The 14,526-nt window shown below is 34.3% G+C and overlaps 1 protein-coding gene and 1 long non-coding RNA gene across 2 annotated transcripts; both read left to right on the forward strand.

The window, feature by feature from the left end:
- Positions 1–3,302: 3,302 nt before the first annotated feature.
- Positions 3,303–5,550, forward strand: LOC116135471 (galactinol synthase 1-like). The gene is made up of 4 exons (XM_031421190.1): positions 3,303–3,798; positions 4,415–4,735; positions 4,869–5,003; positions 5,106–5,550. The coding sequence occupies exons 1-4, from the start codon at positions 3,463–3,465 to the stop codon at positions 5,322–5,324; spliced, it is 1,011 nt and encodes a 336-aa protein (XP_031277050.1). The 5' UTR covers positions 3,303–3,462; the 3' UTR covers positions 5,325–5,550.
- A 7,873-nt stretch (positions 5,551–13,423) lies between these two features.
- On the forward strand, positions 13,424–14,282 carry LOC116135474. The gene is made up of 3 exons (XR_004128901.1): positions 13,424–13,569; positions 13,648–13,729; positions 13,989–14,282. It is a non-coding gene; the product is annotated as an uncharacterized LOC116135474 (long non-coding RNA).
- The last annotated feature ends 244 nt before the right edge of the window (positions 14,283–14,526 follow it).

Consider the following 14,526-nt stretch of genomic DNA (forward strand, 5'->3'; position numbering starts at 1 on the left):
AGCATGGCTATTCGTCCTAAAAAGTTACCAAGTGAGAACAGGTCGAGAATCTCCTCAGGTCGGGGTCACCACTAGCATCGAGTACCCGAGGCCAGGTCGCTGGCCACGAGGTCACAGATCCTCAACTACCTGAGAGTGTCTCGATCTCCTTTACAAACAGGTCGTAGCGACCAGCATCTCTTCGGACACCAAATCGAGGCATTTATAGTTTCCAAGGTTCGATTCTCAAACCTTAAAAACTAGGGGACTTCTGTTATGCCTGGGAAAATAGGGTTGACGTGGCACTTAGTTAAGTGCGAAAGGTCAGACCTCGAGAAGAGTCCGCTGACATTCTGGCACAGCCGCGTCGCGTGATGATGCAAGCAGCACACTCCTGTTAGTACAGTGGGTGTGCGCCAGACTGAAAAAAGGCTAGAGGATGTCCACGTGTCCAATCCCTGCAGCAAATCGCGTGAATTACTCTAGAAGGTGGGCAATGTGACATAAAGAAGGATTTGCATGGATAATCCCACCAACTCACAAATTCAATAATGATAACCTTAATCCATCCCACTATAAATTGGGAGCTCTCCTCTCATTTGAGAGATTAGCTACCCTCTCTCTAGAACATACAACATTTGATACCTTGTATTATCATTGTAAAGTCAGTTGGCTAAAGCGACCGGACCCTTATCATTAATACAAACATCAGTGGACGTAGGACTTGCTTCCTTAGCATCCGAACCATTTTAAAACTCCTTTCTCACTGTATTTGCTCTCGATTCTTTTGCTTTCACGTGTATCTTCTGGACCAGCTCAGCATCTCACACATGCGTTTCGTTAGTGTCAAAATCACACATCAACAAATGTGATGACATTTAAAATAATTAATTTTGATAAATGATAAATAATATATATAATACTAAATTAACATGCATCACATAATGAGAGAGTGTAGACAAAATTAGATAAGCGGCAATGGCCTCCCAGCCGCAGGTCTTCCTACCACTACCAGGGATAATTCCTGATCAGAAGCAGTTTGACAATGTATGTAAGGTATCATTGCAAAAGAAAAGATCAAGTCAAGTAGATTATCAATGACAATCTTAAAAATATAATTAATTAGTCGGTCACAGTAACTTACACCGTCAATGTCATACACAGTTCTTATCCTCCTACCTTAAAATATTAACATCTAATTTGCTGAGGCAAAAGTAACACAAAAGCTATTTGATTTCTTAATTAGTTAATTGTATTTTTACTTTATCTTTTAAGATTTGTATTTGATTCATGCATGATGCTTTTTGTGTTTATCCTTTAAAATTTTGATAATGTTAATATATGCAAGGAGGATGACTTTTACCTGGTGAAAGATATTTTCAGCTTTTCTTTATTCCACAATTAATCTATATTTTGCTTTGGTCACATTTGAAGACAGAGTTGAGATTTGCTATACCTGTAGCTTTCTTAGTTGGGATATTTTTATTCTATTAATATATATTATGAATCACATTATCACTTAAGCCAAGAGCGCGACCGACGTTTCTCAAAGCTTATGTGATTATGATATTATGTCCCATCTTATTGATTAATTTAGTTGACCAAAATTAAAAATAAATCTACCATTACAGGATCCACCATGGTTGTCACATACAGTTGTCATTAAAACACGATATTTTGCAATTTTGTAATGATATTAATAGTTATTTAAAAGCTTATATGAATATATTTTCCTCAAAGGAAAAGATATGCATTATTCAGAATTTGAAAACCAATTCACAATCCTCCATCAATGAGCTCGAGGCTTTATTTATTTTTTCTTTTTATCTTTAATTTTACATGTCATTTATGGCTCTGAGTGACTGAGTCTGGTCTGACCCGGTACATATATGAATATCTTTAAAGCTTTACAAAAGTTTAAAAGGAAAATTAATAAATAAAAAAAATCCCAAGACCAACGGAATTAACGGGTTTTGTGGAGCCCAAAACATCCATTTTACTAAAGGGATGCGGTGAATTCTGCAGAGAAACTGAGAAAGCCGAAAAGGAAAAGGAGGAAGCAGTACCAGAAGAACACATTGAACCCCATAAAGCTATAGAGCTAACAGTAAATCTCTCCCAATTACAATTCAAAACCATTACTTCTTCTTCACCACAATCACATACTTTTCTTGAGAAAATAGTTATTAATTATTAATATATTTATTTAATTATATATATCCCCATCTCAATCATGCCACCGCACTCGCTAAATGCTTACCTTCTTGGCAGTGTGAAGAATTATTCAAGCCTGACAACGCATAAATAATTACATTGAATATGATAATTAATTAATTAAGGATTTTGTTTGTTTGGGAGGGTAATTGTTAGGTACACCATTTTCATCATATCACCTTCAAAATCAAACAGATTCAGATTTGAGAATCTTTGTTTTTGGTGTTGTGAACACTACAGCATTTTCATTTTGTGCTGTCACAACTCCATGCTCTTCACTGCATTTTCATCGATATAATATTATTCCTTCTCCTTTTGCTTCTTTTTCTCTTTTTATATATGCTTTTCTTAGTACTGAAGGCCGAATATTTTTAAGTTGGTCATTAATAGCATGTTCTTAATCAATCTTTCTATATTTTCATCAAGAACCATAACTCAGATATGAAGGAGAAGAGGAAGATTAATTATATTACTATAACTGGCCAGTTATATAAAAATACGTATTCAGTAAGATACTTAATACGATTGGCTATAGATTTTGATATATATTATTCGCTTTAATTTAATTGATTCTGGAAAACGTGACTTAAAATGAAGAACATTTTTTAGCAGAAGTCTCCAATAATTAATTTTGGCAATTTCTCTTAGTATCATTTCCAAAGGTCCACGTAAAGCCAGCAATTTAATTTCTGATTCTAATCCACAGATGCTTGCTACATATCTTTTATTTTCTTCTTTATATTTTACAGCAAGGAGGAAAATGACTCCCACTATTGATGCATGCATAGCCTTTACATCTCTCCTTCTGGTTTTTAAGTATATCTATGAATATGCCTTAATGCCATCTATCCATCTGCAATTGACTATGACCACCACCTCTCAAATCTCAACCGTCCATTTTGATGATAAGGCTAGACTTGTGGTGGGTTGTAGAAGGAACATTGACGTTCCTTCATTTTTTTTAAATTTTAACTTATACCGACCTGGATTTAAACAAGGAATATTTAAAAACATCAAAAAGACTATATAATAAAGAGTTTCATTTAGAGTTCATTTGGCATGAATTTAGTCCTCATTTGGTGAGGTCTATTTAAGGAGGCCAAGTTCGCCAATGTAGCTCAGGAATAAAGGTCAGTAGGTGGCTTCCATTGGTGTTTGCTGCTTTACTTTCCCAAGGCTCCTCAAAACACCAATCTTGTTTAATCTCTCAACATTTTCCAGCCATCTCAAAAGCATTCAATAACCTTAAAACAAACAAAAATCAACGTGATGGCCCCAGAAATTCCTGTAGATGTCTTCTCGGGCAGCGGCAAGATTTCTACACTGAACACGGGCTATTCAAAAAGGGCCTACGTGACATTTTTAGCCGGCAATGGCGATTATGTTAAAGGAGTGGTTGGGTTGGCTAAGGGTTTGCGCAAGGCAAAAAGTGAATACCCTCTAGTTGTTGCAATTTTGCCTGATGTCCCCGAAGAGCACCGTGAGATCTTAAGGTCTCAGGGATGCATCGTTCAGGAAATCGAGCCTATTTATCCCCCACAAAATCAGATTCAATTTGCCATGGCTTACTATGTCATCAACTATTCCAAGCTTCGCATATGGAATGTAAGTAATATACATGATATTCTCTTATATTAATATTCTCACTTTTTTTTTTTTTGTGAACCTTAACACCATACACACGAGTATATACTGTGTATAAAGAATTACAAAGCTACTCTTTTAGGTCTCTATCAAAACAAAATCCTCATCATCGTGTTTTTTATTTGGAAATTAAGCACATATACTTAATACTTCTCTTTTTCAGCATAAGTTCGTATATATTTTACTACAATAAAAAATCCCATCAAGATGTAATTCATAACTTGGTTAACCGTACGTTATTTATATATCGAAAATTCATATAACTGGGATTTTATCGGCCGAGATGGGTTACATGGGTATAGACAGGAGAGCATAAAAATCTAAATCCATTTGTTGTTATTGTGAACAAATATTTATATAAAAGTAAGATTATTTACTAAACGATTGGTTGGCACACATGCACGAACCTCACAAGTTTTCGATTTGACCATGCATATTCTCAATCGATCGTTGGTTGACCCCAATATTTTTTGTCCCTAGCGAACAAAATTGTGAATTTAAGACTCGTTGTTTTATTAAACGGGGCAGTTCTGGATATTATGAATTTTGATATAGTTAGGTTTATCTATGTTTACAGTTCGAGGAGTACAGCAAGATGATATACTTGGATGCCGATATTCAAGTGTTCGAGAATATTGACAATCTTTTCGACATGGCAGACGGGTATTTCTACGCCGTAATGGACTGCTTCTGCGAGAAGACATGGAGCCACTCGCCCCAATTCTCTATTGGGTATTGCCAGCAGTGCCCAGATAAAGTTACATGGCCTGCCAAGATGGGATCTCCTCCTCCTTTGTACTTTAATGCCGGAATGTTTGTGTTCGAGCCTAGCCGTTTAACCTATGAAAATCTTCTCGAGACTCTTCAGATCACTCCACCAACACCCTTTGCTGAGCAAGTGAGTTCAATAATTAATTTCGAACTTAAATATATCTCTAGAGATCTTCAAAGATATAATATAACCATGGACTTTCTTTCAGAGGTTTTTATGATTTTATTATATTCATCTTTTTATTGTATGGGTTTGACAGGATTTCTTGAACATGTTCTTCCAAAAGGTGTACAAACCTATTCCACTGGCCTACAACTTGGTTCTCGCTATGTTATGGCGCCACCCTGAGAATGTGGAGCTTGAGAAAGTTAAGGTGGTGCACTATTGTGCTGCTGTAAGTACTCTTTTGCCTTCAAATTATACAATTCTTTTTAAAGAATCCTTTTATTTCAGACTCTTAACCTCCTTTGATTTTCTTTTTTGTAAACTAAAATAGGGTTCAAAGCCCTGGAGGTATACTGGTAAGGAAGTTAATATGGACAGAGAGGACATCAAGGTGTTAGTGGAAAAATGGTGGGATATATATAATGATGAGTCTCTTGATTTCAAGGCAGAAAATCCTGCTCCTGAAGAAGAGACGTATTCAAGGGCATCCATCATCTCTACTATGCCGGAACCTGCCATTTCTTACATTCCGGCTCCCTCAGCCGCTTGAAAAGTCGCTTGATTTGAAGAGAGCGTTTAAATTGTTGGTGTACTACTAGCAGATGCATATATACTTTTTTTAGGCTACTTGGCCTTTCTTTGTTGCGAGAGTTCATACAAAGCCAGTATGGTATGACTCTTGGTAATGTGTTTGATCTAAGTTTCTTAAATGTCTACAAGAATGTGTAAGTTTTGTCTAATATAAATATATATATAATTATAAGAAATTCCGTATAGCTTCCCCTTGTTTGTCATTAAATATAGAGGACATTCCTAGGTCTTAAAGAGATTATAATTCTTGTTCATTTCAACCTTCGAGACGCTTTGCCACCACATCGATTCTTCTGTAAAAATAAAAATAAAAATAAAGGGATCAGAGTCAGACTGGAACCTTGAAGGTAAGAACTTTCTACAACTTTGTTTTTAACCAAAGGGAAAGGGGGTGAGATAATAAGTGATTATAAAAGTGTTTAAATAAACTAATAATAATAAGCGATTATATTAATATAATCATCAAATCACATCAATAATAATATAAAGTGAATATCATTTCACCAAAAAAAAAAAAAATGTGGGAGTGAAATGTAAAAAATTTCATGGAGAATGTATTGAGATGGGTTGTATTTGTAAAGAATTAAAGATAAAGATGAAATTTCTAAGAAAGTGTAAGGGTAAAATGGGAAAGAATGTTTATTTATATGAGCTATAAGGGTTTAGCCTTACCAGCCTCCCATTCTCTACACCCCATACATCACTTCCACAGAATAAGAAAAAAGAGAGAAAAGAAAGAAAGAAAAAAAAAGAAGAGCTTGAGCAAGAAAGAAAAGAAAAGAAATCGAATAAGAAAGAAAGAAAAAAAAAAATGCATTACTGCATATGCATGTCATTCATGCATGTTATCATGATTTTCATCATGGTTAGTGAATAAAAAAGAAAGAAAGAACAAAAAGAAGAAAGAATAGAGAGAAAAGAAATAGAGAGAGTTAGAAAGAAAAAAAGAATAGTGAGAACTAGAAACAATGAAGAAAAGAGAAAATAAAGAAGAAAAAAATAGAGTAAGGAAAGAACTCAAATAAGTCGTGGGGATGGAAAGAGTAGATGATTTGCTTATTGAACATTGTGCTTATCTCGTTTTCCATGTTTTGCAAGAAAATGTGAGAGACGGTTGGATGACGTCAAGAAGCAGAGAGAATGGCACCATTGTAAAAGCTCTTGTATATGTTATTTTTGATATATGTAAAGAATTATATGTTGTAAAGAAAAATTTGGGTCCATCTACTTTTCATTTAGTAAGTATGCATGTTTTCATAGCATATTTTTCTAAGCTGCTAGTAGGAAAGAAGTTATTACAACCCGTGACCCGGGCAGTAAACGGGTTGCCCCTGATCCGAGTTTTAAACAAGGATGAATGTTGAACATCGGAATCACTTGGAATTGGGTTGGGAAAATCAACCAAATCGCGACAGTATACATGACTATAGCCGACAAATAGGGGGCTACTAAGTTTTGGGGTTAGAGGGGTTTATAAAGTGAGAAGGGTGTTCAGGTGGTGGTGTTAGATTGAATTTTGGCCACGATTTTGTCAGAAAAGTCAAAACGCAAACAGATCACAAGGGTAAATTTGCTAGATTTTAAACCTGTAGGGTTGATAATTTTAGGGGTGTTTTGCAAGATTTAAACTTTTTGGATGACCAATTAGGCCGTCGGTTTAACTGGTCGGAGTGGTCAACCCAGGACCCGATGGCCTTATCGAGTGCCTTAACGGGTCTGGTTTTAAAAATATGGTTGACAGTTGTATACAATTTTATTTATTGGTTTGTTGGAGTCCATTGCTAAATTTAATCTATAGTTTTAACAAATTATTTTCTTGTACGCAAGTAGTGAAAAACATGTTTGGTATTTTATTGCAAAGTGTTCTTTTACTTGGATTCCTAACTTCAATCAACATAAAAATTACCCCATGCAATTATTACAAATAGTTAAGCAAAATTTGTCATAACTAAAAGTGGTCACCCATTTTCTCATCATAGTCATAGTTAGATAACTCATTACGTGTATGGAGAACTCTTATGAATTTGACCTATTTTTAACCTTTATTTTTATTTAATGATTAATAGAAGAAATTATCAATTAAGGTATTAATTTTTAGCCTTTTTCAATGGAAAGACCGAAGTCCCAATTGTTTAATTAAGAGATGTTTAATTAAGGGACATCTAATTTACTGTTAACTTCAACAAAAATGATAAAATAACTTAAATGCCTTTGATTTTTTCTTTTCTCTTTTTTGGAAGTTAGTTTTAGCTCTTACAATAATTTAAAAATTAAAAAAAAAAAAAAGAAAAAAAGACTAAGACCAATTTTTTTTAGGGATATCAAAAAATAAAATAAAAATTAAGAAAAATATAATAAGCTTTTTTTTATTTTTATTTTTTTTATTTTTATCTTTGGTTGTTTTCTAATTTTATAAAAAATATAATTAAACATTTTCTAGTTTTCTTTTTCGTTTAGTGTTTTTTATTTTTAATTTTTATTTGTAAAAAATAAATTTGTTCAATTACGCATTTACCCTTATAAAAGCTAATCTAACCCTAAGTAACTATTACTGTCTTTAATTGAAAATTTGTAACTTATGTCTTTCTAATAAAATTTGAAAAGTTTGTACCCTAACTAATAATATCCCTATGTCTGTAGTTTTAGGTTATGAGTTTTTGTCTCAATGATAAAATAAACGAACAAACCACTACTGGGTGGCCCTGTGGTCAACTAGGATTCTTGGGTGTTACTCAAGAAGTCCTAAGTTCGATCCACTTGGATTGCTAATAGGGATGACCATTGAGAGGATTTACCCGGTTTCAACTTCAAGGCCTTGACATTAGTTGAGTTAGAATTCCACAATCATGTCATGTGCTTTTGTGGGAGTTAATGGAAATTTTAGTTCTTACGATGGTAAAATATTATAGTCCCCATATTCTAGAAAATAGTGACATTTACCCCCTTATTGTTAAAATCCATTAGTAAAACCTAGAGGTGGGCAGGGACCGGTCCCAAGCAGGCCCAGGCCTGGGCTCGTTTGGGACTGGTCCCTTTGGACTGGTCCCAAATGGGACCAGTCACTCATGGGCCTAGGATCGGTCCCAGGCCCATGAGAAAAATTAGGACCCGGACCAGGCCTTACGCCTGGTAGGGACTGGTCCTATGGGCCCAGGACCGGTCCTAGGCCAGTCCCATGGGGCTTGGAAAATTATTTTTCCCCCCTCAATTTTTTTATATTTTGGGGCAAAATGAAATTTTATGAGGGTTTTTTAGGGTAAAATTTATAAATTTTTAGACATGGAAGATTTTTTTTTTTATAAATTTGTAAAATTTTATTTTAGCCTCTTAATTTTATTTATTTTCAAATTAACAGGGGGTTTTATGAATTTGGCAGGAGACTATATTGAAAAAATATAAATTTTTTGGGCTCAGGCCTGGGAATTGGAGGAGGGCCTAGTGGAGGGCTCGGCCCTCCTCCTTAGGCCTAGTCCTGTTTTGGGACAGGCCTCCTAGTCTGGTCCTCTCGAGACCGGTCCTAGGACCGTTTTGGAGCTGGGCTTTTGGCCCGGTCCCAAATGCCCAGCTCTTAAAACCATTAAAAATTATGTCAAAAAACTCAAATACCCTTAAATATAACGAAATTAAATTCTTATCTTTCCAAATAAAAAAATCAACATGAATTTTTTTCCAAAATTGTTTGATTACTAGGCAAAACATGAATCTTTTAAACAAATCATCTCAATTAAATCTCAAAATAAATAATGGAGGTTATATTAAAGGTATTTATACATGAGTATGCCACTCATCCCAAACATTATCAAAATTTTACATTCCAAATGATGCATCAATATATGTGTATTAACATATCGTTCAATACATCATATTTTATACATGTCAATACCACAAAGGATAACAAATTACAATACTTATGATATGAATTTGGGATAAGTTGTTGGGAAAATGCTGTTATTGTTTATACTTTATTGTCAATATTCCTTCATTAGTTATATTTGTGTAATAGTTGTTGAATTTATGAGAATAAATGCCATTTCCAAAAATCTTGTATCAAAACGTCAACTTTTAGAACATGAGACTGAAATTTTCACCGACTAAAATAGTTTTTCTCTTTTCTAAGCACTGCAGCTAATTTACAAAAAAACTTGTTCTGTTTAGGAAATACTCTGAAGGTTTTGTTTCTTTAAACCAGAGGGAGTTTCCTTTATTTAAACTATGGTGCTGCTTAGTCTATTTCCCCTACTGCATATAAGTTATACCTCTTCGTCTCTCTCTCTCTCTAGCTCTCTCTGTTTTTTTTTTTTTTCTCCAAAAAAAAAAAAAAGCAGCCTCTTAAATCCTCCACCAAACATGGTTGCGATGTGTCCTAGTCAAAAAATATTTAATTTGCATGTTGAGATATTTCTAGTACTCATAGACAATCTTAAATCTAAACGTTATTGAAATTTTCTTTTAATTGGGTAATACTACATGTATAAAAAAATTTGCAAAGATTTTTTTGTACAAAATGATGTGACGAAAATGAATAGAAGATAATATGAGGTTTAATTTTTTGCATTTTTTTTTAATTCACCTCCGATCACATCACGTTTTACATAAATCTTTATAAATTTTTTGCACATAAAGTATTATTGTTTAATATATGTACAGGATAGTAATTATGTGGTGGTGATTTTGGACGTGTTGATTCTGTTGCGTTATGTGCATTAGGAAACTACTGTTTCTGAACCCAATCGTTTCCCATCATGAAATAAACCTAAAAAAGAAAGAAATAATCACTAATTTCTCAACACACACACTTGTGAATTAACCACACGCATCAGAAAATTCGAAGGGCATGCTTTCCAATGAAGAGGGATTGGTTGTTTATGCACCACACTGAGTCCCAGCTCGCTAATAACCTCGGAAGGAGAAGCAGTTTCTCTGTCCAATCAAGTTAGGCAATAATAATTTGACTTTGTCCCCGTGGACAGAAACCCCTGGAATAGTTTGAGAGAACTACATTCCACAAACAACTGCATGACTCTCATTCTACCAAATTTCTAATTTTGGTAGGCTGAGCCTCAGTTCGATTTGGTACACATCTCTTAATTTTGTAATTTTCCTAATTACCAATAAGGTTTATGTGGAAGGGGCTGTATCTTCCTTTTCAATTAAACTGCATATATCTCAGTCGTTTTCTTCAATCACTCGGATTTGGGTCCCTCTGACAATAAAAATTGCTGCGTCGGTTGCACCTGAAATAAAACAGTAACCATTAAAATATCCACACCCACTACAAAACTAATGTCGTTCTCAACATACGCTTAACATTTATTCATGTTACAAGAACATCAAGAAAAATATAACAGGAACTTAGCAAAATTTGGATTTTATGTTTCTTCCCAGCGCCAGGTCTTCCTACCACTACCAGGGATAATTCCTGTTGAGGATCAGAAGCAGTTTGACTATGCTTAATCATGTATGTGAAGTATCACTGAACCTAGCTCTTACTTTCATTCAAAAGAAAAGATCAGTCAAGTACAAAATTAAAATATAATTATTAGTCGGTCACAGTAACTTAAACAGTAGTAATACACCGTCATACACAGTTCTTATCCTCCTACCTTAAAATTTACATCTAATTGCTGGAGCCAAAAGTAACACAAAGCTATTTGATTTCTTAATTAGTTATTGTATTTTACTTTATCTTTAAGATTGTATTTGATTCTGCATGATGTTTTTTGTGTTTATCCTTTAAATTTGATAATGTTAATAAATACAAGGAGGATGATTTTACCTGGTGAAAGATATTTTCAGCTTTTCTTTATTCCACGATTAATGTATATTAAGGGACCTTTGCTTTGGTCACATTTGAAGAAAGAGTTGAGATTTGCTAACCTGTAGCCCCAGATGATCTCAGTAGCTTTCATAGTTGGGATATTTTTATTCTATTAATATATTAGAATCACTTATCACTTAAGCCAAGAGCACGACCGACGTTTCTGTGATTATGATATTATGTCCCATCTTATTGATTAATTTAGTTGACCAAAATTAAAATAAATCTACCATTACAGATCCATCCGATTATCACATACAGTTGTCATAAAAACAGGATATTTTGCAATTGATATTAATAGTTATTTAAAAGCTTATATGATAATTTTCCTAAAGGAAAAGTTATGCATTATTCGATTTGAAAACCAACTCACAATCCTCCGTCAATGAGCTCGAGACTTTATTTATTTTTTCTTTTATGGGGAATATCTTTAATTTTACATGTCGTTTATGGCTCTGAGTGACTGAGTCGATCTGACGCCTGAACATATATGAATGTCTCTAAAGCTTTACAAAAGTTTAAAAGGAAAATTAATAAATAAAAAATCCCAAGACCAACGGAATTAACGGGTTTTTGGAGCCCAAAACATCTTTACTAAAGGGATGCGGTGAATTCTGCAGAGAAACTGAGAAAGCCGAAAAGGAAAAGAGAGCAGTACCAAGAACACATTGACCCCATAAAGCTATAGAGCTAACAGTAAATCTCTCCCAATTACAATTCAAACCATTACTTCTCACCACAATCACATACTTTTCTTCAGAAAATAGTTATTAATTATTAATATATTTATTTATTAATATATCCCCATCTCAATCATGCCACCGCACTCGCTAAATGCTTACCTTCTTGGCAGTGTGAAAATTATTCAAGCCTGACAACGCATAAATAATTACATTGAATATGATATTAATTAATTAGGATTTTGTTTGTTTAGGAGGGTAATTGTTAGGTACACCATTTCATCATATCACCTTCAAAATCAAACAGATTCAGATTTGAGAATCTTTGTTTTGTGTTGTGAACACTACAGCATTTCATTTTGTGCTGTCACAACTCCATGCTCTTCACTGCATTTTCATCATATAATATTATTCCTTCTCCTTTTGCTTCTTTTTCTCTTTTTATATGCTTTTCTTAGTACTGAAGGCCGAATATTTTTAAGTTGGTCATTAATAGCATGTTCTTAATCAATCTTTCTATATTTTCATCAAGAACCATAACTCAGATATGAAGGAGAAGAGGAAGATTAATTATATTACTATAACTGGCCAGTTTATAAAAATACGTATTCAGTAAGATACTTAATACGATTGGCTATAGATTTGATATATATTATTCGCTTTAATTTAATTGATTCTGGAAAACGTGACTTAAAATGAAGAACATTTTTTAGCAGAAGTCTCCAATAATTAATTTTGCAGTTTCTCTTAGTATCATTTCCAAAGTCCAGCAATTTAATTTCTGATTCTAATCCACAGATGCTTGCTACATATCTTTTATTTTCTTCTTATATTTTACAGCAAGGAGGAAAAGACTCCCACTATTGATGCATGCATAGCCTTTACATCTCTCCTCCTGGTTTTTAAGTATATCTATGAATATGCCTTAATGCCATCTATCCATCTGCAATGACTATGACCACCACCTCTCAAATCTCAACCGTCCTTTTGATGATAAGGCTAGACTTGTGGTGGGTTGTAGAAGGAATATTGAAGTTCATTCATTTTTTAAATTTTAACTTATACCGACCTGGATTTGAACAAGGAATATTTAAAAACATCAAAAAGACTAATAATAAAGAGTTTCATTTAGAGTTCATTGGCATGAATTTAGTCCTCATTGGTGAGGTCTATTTAAGGAGGCCGTTCGCCAATGTAGCTCAGGAATAAGGTCAGTAGGTGGCTTCCATTGGCGTTTGCTGCTTTACTCTCCCAAGGCTCCTCAAAACACCAATCTTGTTTAATCTCTCAAAAGCTGATTGATTTGTTTTGGTCTTCTGGCTACACTGGATGTTTTCAAAGATTTTCACTCTAAATGTCCAGTATAAAAAGATATGTTATATGGACAACTTGTATATTTCTGCGTAGCCATTGTCTACTTCATTTTCCTTTTTGTTTAAGAGGCTCATGGACCCATGGGCTACTCAGCAAGATACATCCCTCTCCTAACTTTACACAACAATATTTGTTTGCCTTACTAATCTAGCTAGCATCCTCTGAGTTTGAAGCATTTTAATGGTTAGTTGATCTTAAGCTCATTGGTTTCAGGATGAGTTGCGAGATGCTGTCTTGCTGGTATTCGCTAACAAACAGGATCTTCCAAATGCAATGAATGCTGCTGAGATTACTGATAAACTCGGCCTCCACTCCCTCAGGCAGCGTCACTGGTAAAATTGGCCGCTTTTTGCTGTTATTTTGTTAGCATCATGTTTTGGATGAGTTCTAATATGCTTCTGTTTTTTCAGGTACATCCAAAGCACCTGTGCAACCTCTGGTGAGGGTCTTTAAGAAGGTCTGGATTGGCTATCCAACAACATTGCTAACAAGGTGAGAAAGCATCCCATTTTACAAATTTTCTACAATTTGTAGGAACCAAACTGTGCTCAGTAGAAATTCTAAATTTAAAAGTATGTCGATCCAGCAGCATAAGCCTGCCCTCCATTTGTGGTCACTCAAATTCACTACATTGGGTTTTTTTACCATCATAGAATTTGATCTGTGCATTTTTTTATGCCTTGGTACTATATTCACTTTTTGCTGTTAGGTTTTTTCTGTTCTTAGTTTCTCTTGTTTTCTTGAATTGTAGGCATGAAGCCATTAAAGATCATTTGCGGACTGGCAATTCTGGATGCAGGGGTGAATATTATCTATTTTTTTTTTTTTTTTTTTAAAAATTCCTTTTTGCTTGAGACAGTTGGATTGTTGTTTTGCTATATTTGTTTTTAGGACCTTATGACTATATTGTAATAGAAGAATGGTTGGTTGGATACATGTACTTCCGAGCCTTCAGTTGGGTTTTAGATGTGATGCTTCTTTATGTAATTGAAACTAATTTGGTGCAACACCCCTTTTTGAATTTAGTTTTCTTTCATTGTGTTTCTATTGGAGGTGAGGTCATATTTATGTTTGATTAAGGTGGCCTAATTGGTTATTGAGCAAAGCAGTTCATCACTAACGACTGAAAACTTTTTGTATTTGGGTCGTGGTGTCATTTTAGCCTTTGTTATGTCATGCACATCTTTGTTTGTCAACCATGACAAAGTTGGAGATAACCCAAAAAGAACCTCATCTAATCGATCCGTTGCCAAATATCTTTGTTATGTGGTGAAAGTTGAGTGTTTTGA

Source organism: Pistacia vera, unplaced genomic scaffold, assembly GCF_008641045.1.
Source record: "Pistacia vera cultivar Batoury unplaced genomic scaffold, PisVer_v2 Contig30, whole genome shotgun sequence".
Classification (NCBI taxonomy): domain Eukaryota; kingdom Viridiplantae; phylum Streptophyta; class Magnoliopsida; order Sapindales; family Anacardiaceae; genus Pistacia; species Pistacia vera.